General features: G+C 55.1%; 1 protein-coding gene across 2 annotated transcripts; it reads left to right on the top strand.

The window, feature by feature from the left end:
- The first annotated feature begins 6 nt into the window (after window positions 1-6).
- On the top strand, window positions 7-25,117 carry STARD3 (StAR related lipid transfer domain containing 3). Of its 2 annotated transcripts, XM_008072656.2 has the most exons (15): window positions 7-16; window positions 13,352-13,626; window positions 18,071-18,148; window positions 18,820-18,897; window positions 19,020-19,073; window positions 20,101-20,218; window positions 20,442-20,540; window positions 20,783-20,838; window positions 21,201-21,293; window positions 21,943-22,005; window positions 22,166-22,261; window positions 22,583-22,662; window positions 22,748-22,852; window positions 23,889-23,982; window positions 24,432-25,117. In XM_008072656.2, exons 2-15 carry the CDS (start codon window positions 13,405-13,407, stop codon window positions 24,534-24,536), a joined length of 1,341 nt encoding a protein of 446 aa, XP_008070847.1. In that variant the 5' UTR covers window positions 7-16; window positions 13,352-13,404; the 3' UTR covers window positions 24,537-25,117. The 2 variants fall into 2 exon arrangements, with proteins under 2 accessions (XP_008070847.1, XP_021561610.1); XM_021705935.1 differs by lacking the exon at window positions 19,020-19,073 and having other exon boundaries at window positions 9-16; window positions 24,432-24,747.

The raw sequence follows: 25,117 nt of genomic DNA, 5'->3' as shown, positions 1-25,117 counted from the left end.
GCCTGACATGGAGCAGGTGGGTCCTGGAGCGGTCCCTGGGGCCGGGGTGGGACAAAGACGGTCTCCGGCCGGCCGATCCCGCTGCCCTGCCGGTGTCCGTTCTGGGTTCCGTCCGACCCTCCCCACAACCCCCACGTTCCAGGTTCCGCCCCTCTCTCTGCTCGGCCTCGCCCCGCCCCGCCTCCCGCAGGGTCCGGGGTCTCCGGCACCGACCCTCGGCGGCCCCACCCATCCTAGGGAGCCGGAGAAGGGGGGCGTCTGGGATCGCCTTCCCAAGCCTCCGTCATAACTGTGAGGGGAGGGGACAGTATCTGGGTCTTCAGAGCAGGAATTGGGTACGGAAAGGGGTCAGGATCTGGGACGAGGAGGAAAACATCTGCGCGTTCGGGTAGGTCTGCGTCTGACTGTCACCCGACGGCTCCCCAGCTTCCTTGGGAAATGGCTGTGAACAACTTCCTAACTGATGTCGAAAGGGCCTTTTAAAGTCTCTTTCTTGCGTTCTTAGAGGTGCATAATATCATTGACGCTCAGCCTAAATGACACTTGCCTCCCCCCCAACCCGCCTTTTTTTTTGTCTTCAGTATCAGCATCTCCGGACTTTCCTCCTACCGTTCAGGCAGGAGGTCAGCGGCACCGCTTAACATTCTCTTCGCTTGCCAACCCGTCGCTCTGCGCGCTGAATCTGGATGGCATATATGTATATATTTTCCCATGACTTCACCTTTACACCAACTAAATACCCAGATCTGCAGTGTCAGCGCAGCCCTTGCCTGGAGCTCCAGACTTGGTCTTGCAGCTGCAAGTTAGACAGCTTTGCTTCTGATGAGTCTAAACCTGAACTGATCTTTCCTCTGCTACCGCATCCAGCCATTCCTCTTCTTCAATTCCTCTATCTTGGAAGTGACCTAGTCATACAGCTAATGTCCTAAACATCCTTCAAGCCTGGGTTCAATCCCCCATCCTCTGTTGCCACCCTGTTGGTGTGTGTCTTACCTGGATAACTGGAGTAGTTTCCTAGCAGTTTCTGGGCCTGGCTGCCTACAGTTCAGTCTCCAAACTGTCGACTCTGTTAATCCTTTTAGAACACAAGTCTGAAGGTGTCACTTCTTTGCTTATAACCCTCAGATGGCTTCCTAATGCCTATGAGAAAGGGCTGAACCCCCAGCACAATTGACAGAGCCCTCTGATCTCTTCCCTAGCAATCTCCTATGTGGATCCTCAGGTCCAGTAACATGGCACTGCAGAAGTCCCTTGCCCACACGTTGCTATTCATGTCCTTGTGCCTTTTACATACCAGCCCCTCTGCCTAGCAGCCCCCTTCTCCTCTTATCTGCAGGGCTACCTTCTGCATGCCTTTCAGGGTTCTGCTCAGACAGATATCTGCCTCCCCACACCCTAAGGCTAAATGCTCCTCTGTGTTCCCTTAGCACCCTGTTCATAATAGCATATAGGACAATACAGACTCCTTAGTCAGACTGCCTGGGATCTGATACCGGGTTTTGTAACCTTGACATAGTCAATTCCTCAATTTCCTCATTTGTGAAATGGAGATAGTAATGTGCCTACCTCATAGAATTGTTGGGTGGATTAAGTGAAAATACTGTATGTTTAGGGCTCAAAATAGTGCCAGGCACATGAATGTTCAAGATGTAAACGTTAGTTGGCCAGGCATGTTGGCTCATGCCTGTAATCCCAGTGCTTTGGGAGGCTGAGGTGGAAGGATTGCTTGAGGTCAGGATTTGAAAACTAGCCTAGGCAACATAGGGGAACCCTGTAGTTGTGACTACTCAGAGGTTAAGGCCAGAGTATCCCTCGAGCCCAGAAGTTTGAGGCTTATAGTGGACTATGATTGTGCGACTGCAGTCCAACCCAGGTGACAGCGAGACCCTGTCTCTACAATAAATAGATACGTGCATCTATGTTAGTTATTTTTTTAATTTATTTTTATTTTTTGAGTCAGATTCTCACTCTGTCACCCAGGCTGGAGGGCAGCCTTGACCACCACAGCCTCAACCTGCTGGGCTCGGGCAATCTTTCCACCTCAGCCTTCCAAGTAGCTGGAACCACAGGCATGTGCCACCACACTCAGCTAATTTTTTTGATTTGTTGTAGTGACGAGGTCTCTCCATGCAGTCCAGGCTGGTCTTGAACTTGTGGGCTCAGGCAAACCTCTCACCTTGGCCTCCCAAAGTGCTAGGATTGCAGGCGTGAGCCACCGCACTCAGTAGTTATTATTATTTATATAAGCATGATATAGCTGACCAGTTAAGATTTTTAATTTCATAAGCTTCCTGAGGACAGTTGATGTGACTTCCTCAATATCCAGTAGAGCCTGGCTCTTAGTCAATAAATAAAATAATAAGGTAAGGCACTGAAGGCAGGATCTGGATTTATCCAGCGAGGATTTAACAGTGAAAAAGGCCCAGATCTGATGTCAGTCTGCTCAGGAAAACCACTCTGGAAATTGAGTAAATGTTAAACAGTAAGCATTAATTCTAGAGAAATGTACACATAGCCCTGGGCAAGAAAGAGAGAGACTGGGGCGGCTTCTGAGGAGCTGGCAATTAGTAAGGGGCCTTAGAGTGGATGAGTTTACCAGAGGGAGGTAGAGGCTGGAGTGGGCTCAGAGAACAAAATGCTGGGTCTTCTGAATGGGGGTTGCAGGGGTGGGAGAGAATGGAGCTAAGTAAGACAGAGGCAGCTTCCTCTGCTGGGACTGGGAATTCCTTTCCTTACCCGGCCAGGAGCCAGCAGGATGTGCTCTCAAAACCTAGTAACTGGTATTCAGGGCCAGGCCCCTGGGTAGGGTCATTACACCTGTGTTTGGGCTGTGCCTTAGGACAGAGTTGGGTCTTTGTGCTTTTTTGCCTGCCTAAAATGTCACCCTCTAGCCTCCAGCTGATAGATGCTGATTCTTCAAGGCCTGGGTCAGATGACCCCCCCTCCCTGTGGTTCCCTGACCTCACCCACTCCAGCCCTTGTCAGAGGATCCCTTCTCTCTGAACCCATGGTCCTTTGTTCACACCTCCCTGAAAGCGATGATCACAGCATGGTACCGTGTATTATTTATCCATCAGTCTTTCTCGCCAGAGCTGGAGCTCCTGATGGGCCCTTGGAACATGCACAGCATCTAGGTGCTCATTGTCTGGGCTCTTGGTGCCTGTGAGCTCTTACACATCTGGACTTGTTGGGACTAAAACCCTGCATGTTTGGCAGCTTGCACTTGTTCCATTGAGTGGGAGAGCTTGTTGGCTCCATTTTACAGATGAGGAAGCTGAGATTCAGAGGAGGTAGGGTCAAGATCACTCAACATGGGTTTCAAGAACTGTCTCGCCGGGCTCGGTGGACCAGCCTGTAATCCCTCACTTAGGGAGGCTGAGGTGAGTGGATTGCCTGAGCCCGCAGGTTTGAGTCCCGCCTGGGCAACTTGGCGAGACCTCATCTCTACAATAAATCAAAAAATTAGCCAGGCGTGGTAGCACGCGCCTGTAGTTCCAGCTTGGAAGGCTGGGGCAGAAGGATTGCCTAAGCCCAGCAGGTTGAGGCTGCGGTGGCCGGGAGCGGCCACTGCACTCCAGTCTGGGCGACAGAATGAGACTCCAAAAAAAAAAAAAAAAAAAACTGTCTCCTGACTTCAAGTCTGCAGCTGTCTCCCAGAAGCTGCCTTGGGGTACCAGCCTCCAAGGGGGCAGCTGCCACACTAGGGACTAAGGACAAGGAGGACATCTCACCTGACCAGTTGTGTGTCCTTCGGAACTTTTTGTGGCTGGGAGGAAGCTAATCCTGGCTCTTGTTTGGCAGGGCTGGTGCTAAGAGGAGCCTGTGCTGAACCTACCCTCCCCACCCCCATCTTGTGGGGACCTTTCCTTGAGAGGGCTGACATCTCTCCCAGAAGATGACTGGCCCTTTCCAGACTGACCTTGGGAACATGACCTCATTGGTCCCAAGTTTACCCAACAACACTAAGGGATGGGGTGGGGCCTGATTCAGCAGCCCCTGCGTAGGCCAGGGGTCATGGACTCACAGAGCTAGGGGCATCCCTGACAATTAACAAGCTGGCATGGGAGGAAGGAGGGCTGAGCGGCTTTCAGTGTGTTAGGGCTTTCCAGTAAACTCTATGGGCAGGACCTCCCTGGCTGGGGAGGAGGAGTGTATGGTGATGAATCAAGTTTCTCTTCAGCTTAACTCTTCCCCTTCTGCTTCCCCAGAAGCAAAGAAGAAACAGAGCCAGGCTTGGGCTCTGAGATCTTACATGTCACTGCAGCTATGCCGTCTGCTCCTTAAACTCCAACTTCTCCAGGGACTTCTCAAACCCTTTGGGGGTGGGGTGGGAGCCAGTAGGCAACTGTCCCAAGGCTGATGGCATGGGTCACTGAACCCCAAATCACAGGAGAACCCAAAATGTGACATCCTAGGGCAGCTCCCTGAGGCCTTCCATCCAGCCGCACTGATGGGACCCTCCGTTTGGGCAAGGTGGTATGGTGCACATGCCTGAACAGGCTGTGGCTCTCACACTGCTCCCGTGGAGGGTAGGAACAGTAAGAGCTGCCGTTACTTAAGCACAGGCACTGTGCACGTGTTATTTCTCATGCCTTCAAGCTCTGTGAAGTTGGCACTCTACTCACCCCAATTTACAGATAAGAAGACTGAGGTTCAGAGAGACTCAGATTTGGTCAAGGGCACATAGCCTAGTAAGGACCAGTCTTGGATTTTTGATGCCCAACCCCCACACCCACACCTGTTCCCTTGTTCCAGCGTGGACATTACAGATTACATTATTAGCTCACTTGCTAGTCATGTACTATGGCCAGGCACTGTGACTTGGACCTCACGGGCTCGGAGAGATAGCATTGAGGCTCAAGGTTAGCTATGAAAAGGGAGTATTGACCCAGAACCCTGAAGGGTCAGGGCAGCATGGAAGGCAGGAGAAAGCTCTGTCTAGAGATGCTATTTGAACTTGAAGGGCTGGAGTTCTCCTCCGAGGGAGGGAATCATCCCAGAATGAAGAGTCAGGGAGTCGAGGCATGGAAGGGTGTGGTGTTCTGGGAGCAGTCAGTGGTCAGGAGAGTATAGTGGGTGAGGGTATCAGACCCAGTAATTCCAGCCCTTTGGGAGGCCAAGGCAAGAGGATTACCTGAGCCCAGGGGTTCGAGACCAGCCTGGGCAACTTGGTGAGACCTTATCTCTACAATAAATCACAAAAACTAGCCAGGCAAGGTGATGTGCATCTGTCGTTCCAGCTACTTGGAAGGCTGAGGCAGAAAGGATCGCCTAAGCCCAGCAGGTCGAGGCTGCAATGGCCGTGAGCATGCCACTGCATTCCAGGCTGGGTGACAAGAGTGAGACTCCAACTCAAAACAACAACAACAAAAAAACCCTGTAGCAAGAGTAAAGTGCTGGGTTCCTCCTTATCAAAGGAATTTCACCCACCTGCAAGTCGGGGCTCGATGAGAAAGGGAGCAGCCACCCTGCCTGAGGGTGCCCAGGAAACCAGCTTCCCTTGCCCTCTTGTGGAGGGGGTACCTGGGCTCTGGGCAGGGAAAGACTCCAGCAGAGGGTAGGGCCCACCTTCAGGACAGGCAGTCTGGGCAGGATGGGCTTCTCTCCAGGGCTGGGTGTGAGTGTCCATGTACTTGCACAAGTGCTGCTGTAGAAGGTAATGCAAATAGTCGGTCTGCACATTTCTGAGTATCTGCTATGTCCTGGCATGGTTCTAGTACTGGGCACGCAGCACCGAGCAAAGCACGGGAAGTCCCTGCTCTCATGGAGTTTGCCTTCCAGTAGGAGGACATGGGCAGTAAGCACGGACGTGGGGGAGGAGGACACATAACATCAATAAGGGTGCCTGATGCTAATCCAGGTGAAGTGAGGTCTCCTAGGTGACCCAGAACTTCACCTGTACCTAAGTCACTTATATACCCAATCCTGACTTATACCTCACAACTTAAAAAAAAAGAAAGCCTGGACCAGTGAACATATAGTACGGCAAGGGTGACGGGTGCTGTGAGGAAGAATACAGCAGGGTCAGGAAGGCAGGTGGGACCTAACAGTATTCAGGAGAAGTCTCTCCTGAGGGACATTTGCAGAGAGGCCAGATGGAGAGCCGGAGCAAGCCACACCGACTTGGGGAGGAGCTCCCGGCTGAACAGCAGGTACAAGGTCTCTGGGGTAGGAGCATGCTTGACAAATCAAAGGACAGCAAGGGACCGATGTGGCTTAAGTGGAAAGTTCAAGGGGAACAGGAAGTCTTGCAGGCCCAGGTGGGGACTTTGACCTTTACACTGGGGAAGCCAGTGCAGTTTGGGGCATTGGGGAGATGTGGTCTGACTTTTAGCAGAGTCTCCCTGCCACTTTGTTGAGAATAGACCCAGGAAATGAGGATAAGGTGGAGGCCATGAGGCAGTAGCAGTGAGGGCCGATGGCCTGGACAGGGTGACATAGTGGTAGGTGAGCAGGGAGCAGATACTGGCCGGATTTTGAAGGAAGAGACAACAGGATTTGCTGATGGTTTGGATGTGGGGGGACTTCGTTGGTCTCCACAGGTGGTGATTTGGTGACCACTAAACACTTTGGGTCTCTTGATGCCCTGCCCACAAAGGCTCTTGGGGCAGCAGCATTTAGCCAACACAGAAGCCCATATGCTCCTGGGGTCCGCTCTGCCCCTTTCTGGCTGGGGACCGTGGCAGGCCTCCAGGGCCTCAGTCAGCCCCTTCCCACAACAGGTCATTACTGTAACTCCTGCGAGGGGTGTGATGAGTTTAAGGAGAGGGTGTCTGCAGGTGCCACCACGAGCCGCTGCCCGCCAGATTTGTTTCTTGGGCCCTGGCTCCTCTGGATAGCTCATAGCCTATCAGGAATACCATCCTACCTTCCCTGAACCATCTCCTCCTGGGCTGGCCAGCCACAGGACAGGCCAAGGCCGACCTCCTCCACACCCAGGGCCTCTGCCTCCCACCCATCTGTGGAGTCTCCAGGAACTGGCATAAACAGGGGCTGCAAGACTCAAAACAACCGCAGCCCTGGCCGGAGCCCACCTCCCTGGGCAGTCAGAGCTCAAGACTCTCTCTTCCTCTGGGGAAGAGGCAGGTGAGTGATCACTAGTGACCGTCACACAGCCGCCTCTGTCAGTATCTGATTTAGGCCATTACACTGAGCAATCCTTGTAAACTTGTAAGAAGTAGGTCCTATTGTGAACCCCAGTTTACAGAGGAGGAAACAGGCATGGTGAGGTTCAGGTGATCCTTCTACCTCAGCCTTCCAAGTAGCTGGAACCACTAGTATGTGCCATCATGCCCAACTAATTTTTTTATTTATTGTAGAGATGAGATCTTGCCATATTGCTCAGGCTGGTCTTGTACCCCTGAACTCAGGCAGTCCTCTTATCTCAGCTTCCTAAAGTGCTGGGATTCCAGGCTTGAACCACCACGCACAGCTCAGGGTGACTTTTATTACATGTCACTGTAGTGTATCTACCTTCTGTCATTCCCTTTTTTATCACTAAGGTCTTGCCAGTTACCTGTTGCACCCCCCCCTTCTGCCCCCACTGACCAAGCACTTACCACACCCCCACCACACACAATTCTCTAAACATCAGCTCCATGATATAGGAATTCTTGTTGCCTTTTTAGAATCAGCCAAAGCCAGGCGCAGTGGCTCACACCTGTAATCCCAGCAATTGAGGAGGCAGAAGCGAGAGGATTACCTGAGCTCAGGGGTTCAAGATCAGCCTGAGCAACATGGCAAGACCTTGTCTCTACAGTAAATCAAAAAATTAGCCCAGCGTGGTGGCGCATGCCTTTGGTTCCAGCTACTTGGCAGGCTGAGGTGGAAGGATCGCCTGGGCCCAGCAGGTCAAGGCTGCGGTGGTCGTGAGTGTGCCACTGCCCTCCAGCCTGGGTGACAGAGTGAGATTCCGACTCAAAAAAAAAAAATCATGAAAAAATACACATAGCATACATTTACCATTTTAACCACTTTTAAGTTTGCAGTTCGGTGGCATTAAGTATATTATTGTTAACTTTCTTAATGAAGCAGGGGAAATTGAGGCTCGGAGGTATGCTTTCCCCAGGTCACATGGTAGGAAGGGGGTAGTTTGAGATTTGAACTTTGACCTCAGAGCCCACTCCTTTTTCCACGGTTTCTGCCACTCCCTGTCATTTGCCAAGAGTTTGTTACCCCACCTGAAAAACCCATTGCAAGGAGGGCTGGTACCAGTGTGTCCTGGAGGCGAGGAGGAGAAGGCCTAGGAGGGCATATGAGGGCCTGTGCCCACCCCTCCCTTTTGCCCCTGGAATGATCCTCTGTGCCCTGCACCTGACCTGGCACCCTCCCCACCTTTCTGCCCTCTCCAACCTAGGATGGCAGGACCTCCCAATCTCTCCCCCACACACCCCCCTGCAGACCTTAGCTGTTCAGCTTCCGCAGACACAGGAGTGTCAGTCTGCTGCCATCCCAGGCAGACTCTTCACGCCACACACACTGTTCCCCTTCCTGACACCTCTGAAGGCACTTGGGAGAGGCCGGCGACAGCAGGTGGAGGGCTTGGGGGGGGGTGCTACTCCCAGGGGGCTGGGTGGCAGTCCTGCTGTCTTCAGCCTCAGTGTTCATTCCTGCCTCCCCTTGTCAGGAGGGTGAGTTCAGCTGGTGAGGGCCGGCACTAGCTGTTCTGCCGCCAACTGCCATCCTCTGCCCTCCAGGGCCAGGCAGCCTGGAGTCAGCCAGAGAGCAAGTGCTTTGGGGATGGCTCGGGACAGTTCCTGGCCAAGGTGAGTTTCACCGATTAGACACGAGAAAGTGGTCTGATGGAACTCAGCGACCTGTTTGTTTGTTTATTTATTTATTTTGAGTCAGAGTCTTACTCTGTTGCCCAGGCTGGAGTGCAATGGCACGCTCATGGCCACCACAGCCTCAACCTGCTGGGCTCAGACAACCCTTCCGCCTCAGCCGTCCAAGTAGCTGGAACTATAGGCATGCACTACCACGCCCGGCTAATTTTTGATTTATTGTAGAGATGAGGTCTCGCTAAGTTGCCCAGGCTGGTCTTGAACCCCTGAGCTCAGGCAATCCTCTCGCCTCGGCCTCCCAAAGTGCTGGGATTACAGACTTGAGCCACCACACCCGGCCTTTTAACTTAATTTAATTTTCTTTTTAGAGATAAGGTCTTTCTCTGTCACCCAAGCTGGAGTGCAGTGGCATGATCATTCTCACTACAGCCTCGAACTCCTGGACTCAAGGGGTCCTCCCACCTAAGCCTCCAGAATAGCTGGGTTAGGCGCACACCACTACAACTGGCTACTGTTTTTTAAATTTTTGCTCTAGCCCATCTGCATCTTGCTATGTTTCTCAGGCTGGTCTTGAACTCCTGGGCTCAGGCGGTCCTTCCGGCCTCCCAAAGTGCTTTATTATAGGCTCACTACGCCTGGCTCAAAGCTCAGAATCATCTGAGTGAGCCACATTTTCAGACTGCTGCCAGGACGGGCTCACGTGCAATGCTGGAGTTTGCAGAAAGGCTGACAGCTGGGACTCTGTCTCCACCTTCACCCATAGCATTCTGGTGTTTAATCTGATATGTTGAGGTTCCGAGTAAGGTTTTATTTTTTTAAAGTTTCTCTTGCTTAAAAAAGGGGGTTTGAAAAACCTCTGACCTTTTCCCCATATAAACAGTGACTTGGTGAAAAGGACTTGCCCAAAGTTACTTGGAATTAGTGGCCACCCTGAGACTCTTAACCCCAGGCCGGGGCTGTCTGCTGCACTGGTTCTTGTTTGGACTCTGAGCTGCTTTCGGTGGGAGGGTGTTAGAGAACTGCCTTTCTCTGACTCTTGGCCAGCCGCCCCCACCCCTGCCTCTGAGCCCCCACACTTGGCTCCTGCACCCCGGCATCCTTGGCTCTCCCAGGCTCCGTGACACCTCTCCTCTAGCCCCATCTGCGTCTCCCTCTTCAACAGGATGTCTGGGCGTGTGAGTGTCAGTGCGGTTGCCACTCCAAGTGCGTCTCACACCCAAGCTGCTGCCACCCAAGGCCTGTCCCCAGGGAGGGAGGGAGAACGCCAGGGGAAAAGCCAGACAGACATAGGAGCAGACTGGAGTTGGGGAGCCCCAGCCCCCAGAAGTGCAGCAGGGAAGAGGGAGGGGACAGATAAGAGGAGGGGAGAGAGAAGCGTGGAGAGAGGGGAGAGAGACTGGTGGGGTGGAGAGGGGGACTCAGAAACGGGAGGGAGATGGAGGAAGACCCAGATGGGGAGGACCCAGACAGACATGGATGATGAGACGCTCTGTGAGCTGTGGGGAAACAGGAACCCGATGCGTTGCTGGTGGGAATGCAAACCGCAAAGGGAGCTTGGCAGCGCCTCCCAGACCGCACATGCGACTTGACCCAGCAGCGCCACTTCTAGGACTCTGCCCTGAAGACGCACTTCCAACAGCGTGAGGCTGGATATGCACAGGCTCATTCATGGCAGCATTTCTGGACATTACAAACCTAAATGCTCATTCCTAGGAGATTGAATAAACTAGGGTTTGTCTATCAACTGGAGCTAAGCAGCTCTGTCAAAAAAAGAGGAAGATCAATGTAAGATGGCAATTCCTAGGATACACAGTTAAGTGGAAAAACAACATGCACGAGAGCACCTCCAGTAAGATATTCTGACTGGGCACTGTGGCTCACACCTATAGTCCCAGCACTTTGGGAGGCCGAGGTGAGAGCCCAAGTCCAGGGGTTTGAGACCAGCCTGGGCAACTTGGTGAGACCTCATCTCTGCAATAAATCAGGAAAAATTAGCTGGGCATCGTGGCACGTGCCTGTAGTTCCAGCTACTTGGAAGGTTGAGGTGAAAGAATCTCCTGATCCCAGCAGGTCAAGGCTGCGGTGACTGTGAGCAGCGTGCTCACACTCTAGCCTGGGTGACAGAGCCAGACTCTGACTCAAAAAAAAAAAGATAGCCGGGCTCGGTGGCTCAGCCTGTAATCCCGTGCCTTTGGGAGGCTGAGGTGAGTGGATTGCCTGAGCCCGTGGGTTTGAGACCCGCCTGGGCAACTTGGCGAGACCTCATCTCTACAATAAATCAAAAATCAGCCGGGCGTGGTGGCACGCGCTTGTAGTTCCAGCTACTTGGAAGGCTGAGGCGGAAGGATCGCCGGAGCCCAGTAGGTCGAGGCTGCAGTGGCCGGAAGTGGCCATTGCACTCCAGTCTGGGCGACAGAGTGAAACTCCAACTCAAAAAAAAAAAAAAAGACGGAAAATTACTCTGTGAAAGAGACAGTAGAGAGAGATGGAGAGAGCAGGGAAAAGAGACAGGTCTGGCAGGACACATGAGGGCCGTTAGAGACAGGGAAATGTTACCTGCCCTGGAGCTGCAGCCGTCACCATGAGTCTGGCGCAGGTCCGGCTGATGGATGTTGGGGAGTCTCGTTGCCGGCGGCTTTTCACGTCCCCTCAGTGCTGTGGAGATGGATGTGTCAGGGGACACAGTGTGGTGCTGGGGTGGCCTTGGCCCAGTGCCTCTGCCTCCTCTGCCCCAGCCTCTGCTGGGACAGTCAGCTCCTGCTCATGGGGCTTGAACAGAGGCCGAGGAACAGATGAGCTGGCTTGCTCAGAACCCCCTGGGCCTGTTTTTACCTGGCAGCCTGGGGGGGCCCTAGAAGGTAGTAGACATAGCAGAGGTGTAGGGGACAGCAAGTCAGGAGGGGAGAGTGGTTGATCTTGCCCTCCCAGGATCAGGGACAAACACCTTGGGCCAGCCCCCAAGCCTGCTTCCCGGTGCTGGGTGCGGAGCCTCTGGGAGGCTCTTGGTCGAGGCCCAGACGCTTAAGCCACCAAGCTACTGTGTTGTCTCATGTCTGCTTCAGCTTCTGCCTGGCTCTCAGCAGAAACCTCCCTTCTTGTCCAGGAATCAGAGCCTCTTAGAGCCCAGCTTGTTGGTGGGGCAGAGACCTTAGGCCTAGGGACTGCGTGGCAGGGAGGGGGTGCACCAGGGTTCCTTTTGTCTTTAGGGTTCATGAGAACTCCATGGAGGCACAGGATGTTAGGGACTGGGTGAGTCCTTCACTCTCTGAGCCTTGGTTGTCTGATCTGTAAAATGGAAGGCACCATCCCTGCCCTGTGGGCGTAGAGCACCGGGCCAGCCTGGGGCTGGTTCCTGCTTTCCATTTACTCAGTGATCAATTACATATAAAGCACCTGTCATATGCCAGGCATTGTGCTGGCCACTAGGGAGAGAGCATGGCCAAGTCAGATAAAGAAAGCCCTGCAGATTTGGAGTTTACATTCATGTCAGGGAAAGGGTAAACAGTGACCTAAACCATAGACAGTTCACTGAGGAAAGTAATGCAGCCTGATGTACTAATCACACTGCGAGTGGGGGCAGGAGGGTGGGAGGCCCTCTGAGGACAGGACTTTTGAGCTGCCAGTTGAAAGGACTGGGGAGAGCATTCCAGGCATCAGGAGAGCCAGGTCCAAGGCCCCAAGGCAGAACAGGGCAGCCGTGGTGGTGGCAGTGAGTTGGGCATGTCTTCTAAGAAGGGCTGGGCTGAGGCCTCCCTGCAGGCCTGGAGTGAGAGGGCCTGGAGTGAGAGGGCCTGGTGAGGAGGGCCGGTGAGCCTGAGAATCGTGGGAGCTCTGGGGGGTTGGGGAGGAATGGCGGGGTCTGACTGGTGCTTCGGAAAGCTCTCTGCTCCGGCTGTTGTGGGGAGCACTGGTGAGAGAGGCAACCTGCAAGCCCACCCACCAGGAGTAGATTGCAGTTGCCCAGGCAGAGGTGATGGTGGTTGGACCCAGGTGGGTGCTGGTCTAGCTGAGAGGGACTGAGATGTCCTGGCTCCTCAGCCACCCCAAACACACAGATACTGCTCTAGGAAGGCCCTACCAGTTGCCATGGATTAAGGGGGTGGGAGGGGTGGGGCAGCTGCTGGGAGGGAATGTGGCTTTGTGCTTGGAAAACAAAGAACAGAGCCTGGGGCCCTCTTCTCCTGGGGGTGAGGGAAGGCCAAGAGGCTGTTGACAGGACCTGAGGCTGGAGTTCAGGGCTGGGCTTGGCAGAAGCACGCTGTGCCCCAGGCCTCTGGGTGAGGGTAGGTGTCCCAGGGAGGGACCTCAGAGCCTTTGAGGGTGACCCCCGGAGCTGCTGGGCTTTGGGACTGGGAGGGGCTTGGAGGTGGACAGAGAGTGGAAGGATGCCAGGCCTCTGGCTTGGAGAGCCAGGGGGCAGAGACAGTTTAGGCAGACAGTGCCCTGGGCCATGGGCATGAGGGGGACGGGGGATGTGTCTGGGAGGAATTGGGGGTCCCAGAGGCTGTGTGTGAAGGTGCAGAAGGAGGTCGACCGGGACCCTGACCAGCCGTTCTGCCTCTCCCCAGCCCTGCCGCTAAGGCCGCCCTCCCCGCCCGCCCTGAGGTGGGGGCCCACCAGGATGAGCAAGCTGTCCCGGGAGGTGGCCGGAGACCTGGAACGCAGCCTGCCAGCTGTGGCCTCCCTGGGCTCGTCGGTGTCCCACAGCCAGAGCCTCTCGTCACACGTCCTCCCTCCGGCTCCGGAGAAGCGCCGGGCCATCTCTGACGTCCGCCGCACCTTCTGTCTCTTTGTCACCTTCGACCTGCTCTTCATATCGCTGCTCTGGATCATCGAGCTGAATGTGAGTGGGGGCGAGGCTGGGAGCACAAGCCACGCTGGGGGCCACGGGCCTCAGTTAGTACGTCTGCCACATGGGAGGTTGCCTCTACCATGGACTGGATGAAGAATGGGAAGATAGCCGGGCTCGGGGGCTCAGCCTGTAATCCCGCGCCTTTGGGAGGCTGAGGTGAGTGGATTGTCTGAACCCGCGGGTTCGAGACCCGCCTGGGCAGCGAGACCTCATCTCTACAATAAATCAAAAAATCAGCTGGGCGTGTAGCACATGCCAGTAATTCCGGCTTCTCGGAAGGCTGAGGTGGAAGGATCGCCGGAGCCCAGCAGGCGAGGCTGCGGTGGCCGGGAGCAGCCGCTGCACTCCAGTCTGGGCAACCGAGTGACACTCCAACTCAAAAATTAAAAAAAAAAAAGAATGGGAAGATAAGCGGTTTTCATCTTCTGGATGAAGAAACCAGGCTCACAGGGGTGGAGTCCTTTGGCCAAGGTCTCTCAGCAAGAGTGGGGGCTGGGGGATTCTGGCCCCAGGGGTCGCACTCTGGGCCTCTGTGCCACACTGCCCCCTAGTGGAGGGCCCGAGAGAGGCGGAGACAGGAGACTAGCCCCAGTGGAGCTGTTGAAACCTTTGTCTTCCTTCTGCTCTCTGTTACTCTCTAGCTCCAGTTCGGTCATTCGTTCGTTCATCCATTCATTCAGAAAATGTTTTTTTGAGCCCCTGCTGTGTCCTAGGCACTGTGCTAAAAGCAGAGAATCCAGTAAAAACTCCTAGTTCCCAGTGGCTCTGTGGCTGCCGCCAGGGGCAGGGCTGAAACCCCTCAACAGTGGTTGGTCCACCCTCAGCAAAGCAGTCTAGCTGGTGGCAGCCTGCTCTGGTCTCCAGGTGCTGACCCCACAGAGGCAGGAGCCCTGGAAGCAGGACATCCCAGGCTCTGTCCCGTCCCAACTCCTCCTCTGCACTGACCGTCTGACCTCAGCAAGGGCCCCTGCCCCTCTGGACCACCCCTCATTTCCCTTCTGCAGCCTGGCCTGCAGAGTTCCGGATGGCAGGGGCCCTCCTTCCAGATTTTAAGCTTGGGTGACCGAAAAACGATGTGTTTCTTGAAAAAAGTGTGTTTGGGGAAGGGGCTGGTTTGGGGCAAAGAGGGTAGGTTTGACTCTAGGCTCGTTGAGCTGGAGGAGAGACAGGACTCCGGGGTGATTGTCCTTTGTGCACTGGAGAGGAGCCAGCACCTTCAGTGAGATGGGGCCTGCAGCCCCCCGGGGCCTTAGGGACCATCTCACCAATGAAAACGCTGAGGCCCCGCCAGGCTCAGGTCCTCGGGCAGAGCTCCCAAGCTCTTAGGCATGCTTCCCTTGGAAGGTCCCATCCAGCAACTCCAATTTACCTACATCCTGTATTTAGTATGTATTTCCTTACCAGAGAAGAGCTGAAAACATTCTGATAATTTTCCTTTTTTTTTTTAATTGGAGTCTCACTCTGTCACCCAGGCTGGAGTGCTGTGGCATGCTCCCTGCCACCGCAGCCTCTACTTGCTGGGCTCAGGTGACCCTTCTGCCTCAGCCATCCAAGTAGCTGGAACTACAGGAACTACAGGCACGTGCCACCATGCCTGGCTAATTTTATAGGTGTGAGCCACCATGTCTGGCTGATAATTTTCCTTTTGAAGTTATTTGGCTGTATCAGCTCTGATTGCTCTGTAGTCATCGTACATGCCTGGGAATTCTTGCAAAGTGGGAAAATCTAACTTAAAAATTGTTTTAAAGAGGCCAAGCATGGTGGCTCATGCCTGTAATCCCAGCACTTTGGGAGGCTGAAGTAAGAGGATTGCCTGAGTCCAGAGGTTCAAGACCAGCCTGGGCAACTTGGTGAGACCTCATCTCTACAATAAATCAAAAAAGTTAGCTGGGCGTGGTGGTGTGCACCTGTAGTTCCAACTACTTGGAAGGCTGAGATGGAAGGATTGTCTGAACCCAGTAGGTCAAGGCTGTGGTGGCTCTGAGCATGCCACTGCACTCCAGCCTGGGTGACAGAGTGAGACTTCTGCTCAAAAAAAAAAAAAAATAGAATTGTGTGGGTCCAGGGGTTCAAGACCAGCCTGGGCAACTTGGTGAGACCTTGTCTCTACAGTAAATCAAAAAATTAGCTGGACATAGTGGTGCGTGCCTGTAGTTCCAGCTACTAGAAGGCTGAGGCAGAAGGATCACCTGAGCCCAGCAGGTCATGACTGTGATGGCTGTGAACATGGCACTGCACTCCATCCTGGGCGATAGAGTGAGACTCCATCTTAAAAACAACTACAGAAAAAATTGTTTTAAAGGTAATGAAAAATTTTAGAATACTGGATTTAACAATTAGTAGAGTCAGCACATCTCCCTTGGTGGACATTTAAATGAAAATGAAAATTTTATTCATTTTCAGTCTTGTTTTATTTTTGTATTTGGGAGTGTATATTAGTTATTTATCTATTTTTAGAGACAAAAATAGAAATAGGGTCTCACTCTGTCACCCAGGCTAGAGTGCAGTGGTGTAATCATAGCCCAATGCAGCCTCGAACTCCTGTTCTCAAGCGATCTTTCTGCCTTAGCCTCCCAAGTAACTGGGACTATATGGACATGCACCTCAACATTTGGCTGATTTAAAAATTTTTTGTAGATACAGGGTCTCACTATGTTGCCCAGGCTGGTCTCAAACCCCTGGCGTCAAGCGATTCTCCTGCTTGGGTCTCCCCGAGTGCTTGCTGGGATTACAGGCATGAGCCACTGCCCCTAGCTTGAGAGTATATATATTTTTAGTTCCCTGATAGATTGTGTCTGTGCTGCTTGGGGGATACAGGGGCCCCAGTAGGGCGGTGACCAGCATGAGGTCTTGCAGCCAGAGACTGGCAAAGCAGGGACTGAAACTCAGCCCTCCTGAGTCCTGATCCAGTCAGCACTGAGGGAAGGGCTGGGTGGGGTGGGTTTCAGACTAGGGGTCCTCACCAGCAGGCCAGAGGGGATGTGGCTTTGGATTTCTTGGGGCTTGGGGTGGTTTTGAGGTAGAGAAACATGATAGAGATGTGTAAGGGAGTTTGAGGATCAGTGGGGGACTATCTAGACTGCTGGCTCCCTCTCTGAGCATTAGAATCACCTGAGGAGCTTGGTGCTCCAGCCTGTAAGCCCAATACTTTGGGAGGCAGAGGCAAGAAGGTTCGAGATGAGCCTGGGCAACTTGGCAAGACCTCATCTCTACAATAAAAAAAAAAAGTTAGCCAGCTGGGCTCAGTGGCTCAGCCTGTAATCTCAGTGCTTTGGGAGGTTGAGGTGAGTGGATTGCCTGAGCCCACGGGTTCGAGACCTGCCTGGGTAACTTGGCGAGACCTCATCTCTATAATAAATAAAAAAAAATAGCCGGACGTGGTAGTGCACGCCTGTAGCTCCGGCTACTTGGAAGGCTGAGGCGGAAAGATCACCGGAGCCCAGCAGGTCGAGGCTGCGGTGGCCTGGAGCGGCCACTGCACTCCAGTCTGGGTGACAGAGTGAGACTCCAACTCAAAAAAAAAAAATAAAGTTAACCGGGTGTGGTGGCTCATGCCTGTAGTTCTAGCTACTTGGAAGGCTGAGGCAAAAGGATCACCTGAGTCCAGCAGGTCAAGGCTGCAGTGGCTGTGAGTGTGCTACTGCTCTCCAGCCTGGGTGATAGAGTGAGACTCCAACTCAAAAAAAAAAAAAATCACCTGGGAGCTTTAAAAGATTCCAGATGGTCAGAATCTTACCCCGAGATTCAGACTCAGTGACCTGAGCATCTGTATTTTTTTTCTTTTCTTTTCTTTTTCTTTTTTTTTTTTTTGAGGACTCAGACTGCAGTCTGGATCTCGGTGTCTATCCAGACCCCCTCATCCCCCCAACCCCCACACATTGGTGTTCAGGCCTATGTGCAGGTCTCAGGTCCTGGTGAAAATGTGGGGTAGGGAGAGGGGCAAGGACATGTCCACTCACTCTCCTCACCATCCTCTCCAGCGGCGTGATGGATTTTGCCCATTAAATACAAACCTAATCAATTGATTGCTACCTGAGGCTCCGTCTGACCCTGCTGCCCACCCGGCCCCCATCACCCAGATGGATTGTTGGCTGAAAAGGTGGAGCACCAGGATGCTGGAAGGGAGATAGGATTATGTGAGAGGCAGGCTCCCAGCACCCTGCCTGCTGCCCTCATGGGGCCCACTACCTTCCCTGCACAGTCCCTGGGCCTTGAGCCCAGTCCTGCAGGTTGGGCTGCCTGGATCCTTAGAGGAATGGTGTTGGGGCCTGGGGTCTCAGGCCCCTGGCTGAGCTTCCTTGGTGCTTTAGGGGCCCCTGCGGGTGGTAGCTTAGCACTTAAAGCCACTCCTCTAGCCTCCTGCCCATTCCGGGGGTTGAGGGGCTGTCCTAGGGCCTGGCTTCTCCCACAGAGCACTTCCATCTCCCCATTCTAGACCAACACAGGCATCCGGAAGAACTTGGAGCAGGAGATCATCTACTACAACTTTAAAACTTCCTTCTTTGACATCTTTGTGAGTAACTTTGGGATTTCCTGGGGACCCAGAGGGCAGAGGGGGAGCCAATAAGTGACTTTGGCTGTCTTTTTGTTTTTTCCTTTTTGAGTCAGGGTCTCACTCTGTCCCCATGCTGGAGTGCAGTGACATGCTCACGGCTCACTGCAGCCTCAACTTCCTGGGCTCATGCAGTCCTTCTGCCTCAGCCTCCTGAGTAACTTGGGACTACAGGCACATGCTACCATGCCCAGCTAATTTTTTGACTTTTTCTTTTTAATAGAGGTGAGTTCTCATTATGTTGCCCAGGCTGTCTTAAACTCCTGGGCTCGAGTGATCTTCCTGCCTCGACCTCCCAAAGTGCTAGGATTTCAGGCATGAGCCATGGCATCTGGCTCGGATTCTCTTCTTTCTGCAACACATATCCACATATCCAGCCTGATCAGGGAGACTCAGCCCCCTTCCTCAGGGTGCTTCAGTCTTCAAAAAACTTTCTCAGCAAGGGCTACGCCTTCAGAGAGCCCCAGGTGGCCGGGGAAGATGAGACCCCTGTCCAAGGAGGTCATGGCCACATGGCCCCAAGGAAGCACATGCCCACATGGAGGGAAAGGGAGCAGGACCCGAGGGAGGTCAGCCCACTGCAGGGATGGGGCTGCTGCCTCCTGTGATGGCTTGGTTCTCACCCCTGCCAGGTCCTGGCCTTTTTCCGCTTCTCTGGACTGCTCCTGGGCTACGCTGTGCTGCGGCTCCAGCACTGGTGGGTGATTGCGGTAAGATGCCACTTGCCCAGCAGCTTGTGTGCCCCGGCGGGACTGGTTCAAGGGGTGGGGCAGAGGAGGACTCCCTCCCCAGCCTCTGCCTCCCCTCTCGTCCTCCTTCCTCCCCTGGGCAGGTCACTACACTGGTGTCCAGTGCGTTCCTCATTGTCAAGGTCATCCTCTCTGAGGTCAGTGGCTTGGGGGATCTGGTTGACTTGATGGGCATCTGGCCTGAGAGATACACTTCTCCTGAGAACCATCTCTCTGATCTCGGGTGTCTATTCCTGTTGTCGGGGCTGGGATGAGGGGGAATCCTGCCCTTTGATATCTTCAAGCAATCATCTTCACTGGCTTTCCCTGCTTACCCCTCTGCAACCCCAAGAATCAGGAAGTTCTCCCTCCAGCCTAACCTCAGTGTATCCTGCTGCAGACTTACTTAATCCTTCTCAGGCGGGCACAGTGGCTCACACCTGTAATCCCAGCACTTTGGGAGGCAGAGGCAAGAGGATTACCTGAGCTCAGGGGTTTGAGACCAGCCTGAGCAACATGGCAAGACCTCGTCACTACAATAAATCAAAAAACAAGCCAGGCATGCCTGTGGTTCCAGCTACTTGAAAGGCTGAGGTGGAAGGAACACCTGAGCCCAGCAGGTCGAGGCTGCAGTGGCCGTGAGCGTGCAACTGCACTCTAGCCTGGGCGACAGAGTGAGATTCCAACTCAGAAAAATAATAATAATCAATCAGAGCCGGGCTCGGTGGCTCAGCCTGTAATCCCGCACCTTTGGGAGGCTGAGGTGAGTGGATTGCCTGAGCCCGCGGGTTCGAGACCCGCCTGGGCAGTGAGACCTCATCTCTACAATAAGTTAAAAAATCAGCCGGGCGTGATAGTGCATGCCTGTAATTCCGGCTACTCGGAAGGCTGAGGCGGAAGGATTGCCGGAGCCCAGCAGACGAGGCTGCGGTGGCCGGCAGCGGCCGCTGCACTCCAGTCTGGGCGACAGAGTGAGACTCCAACTCAAAAATAATAATAATAATAATAATAATAAATCAATCAGTCAGTCGATCAGTCATTCTCAGAGGCATGTGCCACAGAGAGTCCGCAAGCTGGTGGTACTGGAATGGGGTGTCTGCCAGCCAGAGCTGGTGGCCCCAGGAGGGGAGAGCTCTGGGTCTGGGGCGATGCCCTGCCGTGACGCACATCCTCCTCCATCCACAGCTGCTCAGCAAAGGGGCCTTCGGATACCTGCTCCCCATTGTCTCCTTTGTCCTGGCTTGGCTAGAGACCTGGTTCCTTGACTTCAAAGTCCTCCCCCAGGAGGTGGAAGAGAAGCGATGTGAGTGCGGGGCAGGGGTGGGGGGACGGGGGAGAGGGAGGCTGGGTGGGGGTGCAGCCCCACAGGAGGTGAGTTGAGGCATGAGGGTCAGCTTTGAACCATCTTGCCCCCTCTGAGCAGCCTTCAAGAGCCTAAGGATGAGACTTGGGCAGGGGTGTCACAGACTGCTGGGACATGACTGTCTTCGGTCTGGGACAACAGCTGCCTGTGTCCACTCCTCCAGGGTATCTGGCCGCCCAGGCTGCTGTCGCCCGTGGACCCCTGCTCTTCTCCGGTGCTCTGTCTGAGGGCCAGTTCTATTCACCCCCAGAATCCTTTGCAGGTGAGGGCGGTGTGTGGGGGAACAGCCTTCAAGGAGGGCCCTGGGAGGAGCAGGGTAGGCTGGGTCTGTTCTTTCTGTTCGTTCTATCAGGCTCCCTGGGGAAAGCCAGCAACCCTCTCCCACACACTTCTATCCCCCACATCCCTGCGCTCACATACCCGAACCCCACTACCCCCCACCGCCGCCGCCGCCATCCTCCCCCCTCCCCTCGTGCCATTGTCATCTGTACTTGTTTTCTGTAGGGTCTGATGATGAATCAGATGAAGAAGTTGCCGGGAAGAGAAGTTTCTCTGCCCAGGTATTTGGCTGCCTGTCCTCACCCTGCCCTGGATACGGGCCCAGAGGACAGCCAGCATGGGCTCGGCCGAGGCAGGCAGGGGCTTCCCAGCAGAGGCTAGACCTGGAGCAGCCCGAATGCCAGGCAGTGCCCACCCACCGAGGGTCTGCTCCACCGTCAGGCCCCCTGGTCTGCTTCATGCCTGGGGACGTAGAAGGAGCAGGCACAAGCCTGCAGAGCCCATGGGGACCACCTAGACCCCACATGGGGCTCAGCTAGGCTCCTCTAGGAGGCATATGGGGTGCCTGGAGAGGGACCAGGCCACGAGCAAGGTGGGCTGCAGGCCCCAGGCTGACCTCTTCTCGCCTCCCACTCCTGGCCAGGAGCGAGAGTACATCCGCCAGGGGAGGGAGGCCACAGAAGTGGTGGACCAGATCTTGGCCCAGGAGGAGAACTGGAAGTTTGAGAAAAATAATGTAAGAAGCCCCTCTCCCCGCAACTCTCCTGTGTGTTGGCCACTTTTATTCCCTTTTCTGAGGCCTGAGAAATCAACCCAAGGAATTCCTGGGCTGGAGCCATAGTCGTGCTCCAAGGGTCAGCCACCTGGCAGGAGGCCAGGCTGGATGGGCCATTCCCACTGTGTCCCCCTGCTTCTGCTGCCCCCACCCAACCCGATCCTCACCTCCCTGCTGCTCTGCTCCCTCAGCTCCAGGCTTTGAAGGGGGACTGGCTTCTGCCCTGTGTCTGGTGTTTTGTTTCATGATCAAAACAACATTATCAAAAAAGATTGCAGAGAGCTTGGAAAACAGAGGGAACCATCCCCAGTCCCCATCTCTGGCAGGTTCCCCTGGCAGCCTCAGCGGCCTAGGGACATGGTTCTTCATGGCTGCAACCACAGCTGTGCTCCTGTCTTTTATCTCCTATTGAGAGCCTCCCTCCTCCGTGCCATACGTTCGACAGAACCACCGTTCTGTAACGGCTGCTCAGATATTCCCAAACTCCTGAAGGTTTCCACCCTGAACTGTTGGAAACCTGCCCTGCCTGTCACCCATTCCTGTGCCACCAGCCTACCCCCACGCTCTTTCCCTCCACCCTCCTCCCTACCGCCCTCTGCCCCTGCCACAGGAATACGGGGACACTGTGTACACCATTGAGGTTCCTTTCCATGGCAAGACATTCATCCTGAAGGTGAGTGAGGGAAGCAAGCAGGTGTCCTGGAGCCTCCTGCTCTGTCTGGGGCTCCCAAAGGGACCGAGGGGCCCTCTGGCAAGTCCCCCACACTAAGAGGGAAGGGCTGGTGTGCCTGAGTACATTGGTACCACCTAGCCCTCCTCCCACCCTGCCCCAGACCTTCCTGCCCTGCCCTGCCGAGCTGGTGTACCAGGAGGTGATCTTGCAGCCCGAGAGGATGGTTCTGTGGAACAAAACGGTGACCGCCTGCCAGGTGAGCCATGCCTGGGGCCCAGCCTGGTCACCTCTCACAACATGGATTGCGGAATGACCAGTTACCCCAGGAGACCTGGGTCGTGTCACTGAACCACTCTGTGCCTTAGCTTCCCTGTCTGTAAAAGGGGGAGTGATGGGATCAGCACCTCCCGTGAGGGCCAGGAGGATAGGAAGGAGGAGAGCCCAGAGCTCACCGGCCCGGGGTCACGGATGGTGACGGGCTTAGGATATCTCGGGGCCTGAGAGGAGGCTGGCCTGGGCTTCCTGTCCTTGGGGCTTTCCCAACGCAGCCTGCGCCTCACATCTCTGATGCCCTCAGATCCTGCATCGAGTAGAGGACAACACCCTCATCTCCTATGACGTTTCTGCAGGGGCCGCAGGTGGTGTGGTCTCCCCAAGGTGAGCGCCCCTGAGGCTCCTCCCCTCAGGCCTTCTGCACCTGGTTCTTGACCTTGCCCCTCCCATCTAATCCTCCCTCCCCCAGGGACTTTGTGAATGTCCGGCGCATTGAGCGGCGCAGGGACCGATACCTGTCATCAGGCATTGCCACCACACACAGCGCCAAGCCTCCGACGCACAAGTATGTCAGGTGAGCCTCGTCCTGCCAGGGCCACCTTGGCCGGCCCTTCCCCCAGGAGCTCCGGGCAGTGCAGGGCACGGCATGTACCACTGGGCAGTTTTCTCTGCTGAGGCTGCATTCCTGTTCCTGTCCCACCGGACCGGCCCCTCCCAGCCCCTAATCCTGCTAATCTTGCTGCTCTGCCTGCGGGGGCTGAGGGGAACAGCTGGAGCCAAGCCACCAAGGCCAGAGGGGAGCTGTGCAGTGGTAGCTGGCCAGGGGTAGGCCTCGGGTGGGGACCAGTGCGGGGCAGGGGCGGGAGCCCTGCAGTCACATGGGTATGGTCAACCTGAGCAGGAGGCCCTGAGTTCTGGGTTTCATCTTCCTGCCAAAGAAGCTCCCCCTACCTCCTCGCCCACCCTTCCCACCCCCTGCCCTCCCTTCTCTGGACAGCTCAGGGGTCCTCACAAAGGAAGAGGAGCCACAGTCTTCCTGCTGCCTGTTCCTGGTCTTCCTCTGAGTCCTCCCGCTGTCTAATCTTAGACTGTAGTGTTCCCACTCTTCCCCACGCTTCTCCTGGGGTTCCAGCAGGAACCCCTGCACTTTGGACAGAGACCAGGCTCTGGTCTTGACACAGTACAGACTTGCTGGGCGACGGGGCAAGCCCGTTTCCTCTCTGCGTGCCAACTTCCCTATCTGTGTAGTGGGCTTGAGCGTGCTTGATGGAGGGGATGAAATGGCAAGGGGGGTGAACTGTATAGCCCAGGCGCTGACGGAGTGGATGAGGGCTGGGGAGGTGGTGAGCTCTCTGTCACTGGGGCTGTGCAAGCACCAGCAGCCTGTTATAGGAGGATTCTAGCATCATGGAGTGAGTGGGGGAGGAAGGCTGACCCTGCAGCCTCGGGGTCGCCAGTGCTAAACCTTGTTCAGACAGGGTAATCGGTTTCTAGACCAGCGTCTGCCTTCACTCTTCTGCCCTAGTCTAAGCTGGGCCAGGGATGAGGTATATGTGGGGGAGGAGCCTTGCTTGGTTCCAAAGTCCCCCCACTGGCCCCTGTCTCCTTAGGGGAGAGAATGGTCCTGGGGGCTTCATCGTGCTCAAGTCAGCCAGTAATCCCCGAGTCTGCACCTTCATCTGGATTCTTAACACAGATCTCAAGGTGGGGAACTAAAGGCTGCTGGGCGGGCCCCATGGAGTGGAGAAGCCCCTGCTGCCCAGTCAGTTGCCATGTGACCTTGGGGGTTCCCTGCCATGCTTAGTCACTCCTGCTTTCAACTGCCCATTTCTTGAAAATCTGGAGCAGGGTTCAGAAGGTCCTTTAGCCCTGAGTTGCCACAGGGCATGTGTCTCCCTTCTTACCTCTGATTCCAGAGGCCCTGAGGAGGTGTGGCTGGCTGCCGACCCAGCCCCACCCGGGTCTGTTTGTGTGGCTGGCACCGAGACCCAGGCACAGCATGTTCTTCTTGCCAGGGGTGAGGGGGAGAAGGTGGCCCAAGCTGGATTCCAGGGCTGCACCTGCATTCTGGCCCCATAATTCCCCTGCGGTGCCCGCTGTGAGGGGCAGACCCGAGGGCAGACCGTCACATAACTTCTGCTGCCTTCCCCCAGGGCCGCCTGCCCCGGTACCTCATCCACCAGAGCCTGGCGGCCACCATGTTTGAATTTGCCTTCCACCTGCGCCAGCGCATCGGGGAGCTGGGGGCCCGGGCTTGACCATGCCCCTCACCCGCCCTGCAGGCCAGGGTCCTGTTGCTGCAGCCTCCAGAGCCAGAAGGGGCCAGCTGGGTTCCCCACTGCCCACGCAGGACCTGGCCCCAAGCTCCCCCCTCCACCGAGCCACACTGTGCCTGGAGCCATCGGAGCAGGTTGTGGGATGAGCACTTGGACTCTGGACTCTGTGGGCGGTCGGAGGTGGGCTCTGTTCCTCCGATGTTTACATGGCTCCCTGCCTCCCAGAGGAGAAGGTTGCTGTCCCATGCCTTGCCAGGGACAAGGTCTGGGGTGGGAGCCTCAACCTCAGCGGGCGAGGGCCAGGGCCCTGGGCTGGATGAGTCAGGGCAGCCTGTCACCTGTGTGAGGTGAAGGAGCCGTTGTGTGCCAGCTTACTCCTCAAGGTTTTTTAGGATTATTTAAAGGGTCTGGGACCTTTTTCCATCACATTTGTCGGGGAGTGGGTGGCAGGTGGGGGGGGGTGCTGGCAGTAAATCTCTGCCACTCCCAGATTGTCCCCCTCCTCCCAGTGCCTCCTTGGGAACCTTTGTAATTTGAGCCAATTAAAACTCTGAAAAACCCCA

Source organism: Carlito syrichta, unplaced genomic scaffold, assembly GCF_000164805.1.
Source record: "Carlito syrichta isolate Samal-C Ts95f unplaced genomic scaffold, Tarsius_syrichta-2.0.1 Scaffold115592, whole genome shotgun sequence".
NCBI classification, from domain to species: domain Eukaryota; kingdom Metazoa; phylum Chordata; class Mammalia; order Primates; family Tarsiidae; genus Carlito; species Carlito syrichta.
Note: the sequence above shows the minus strand (reverse complement) of the source record. Positions and strands in the feature narration are given on the sequence as shown.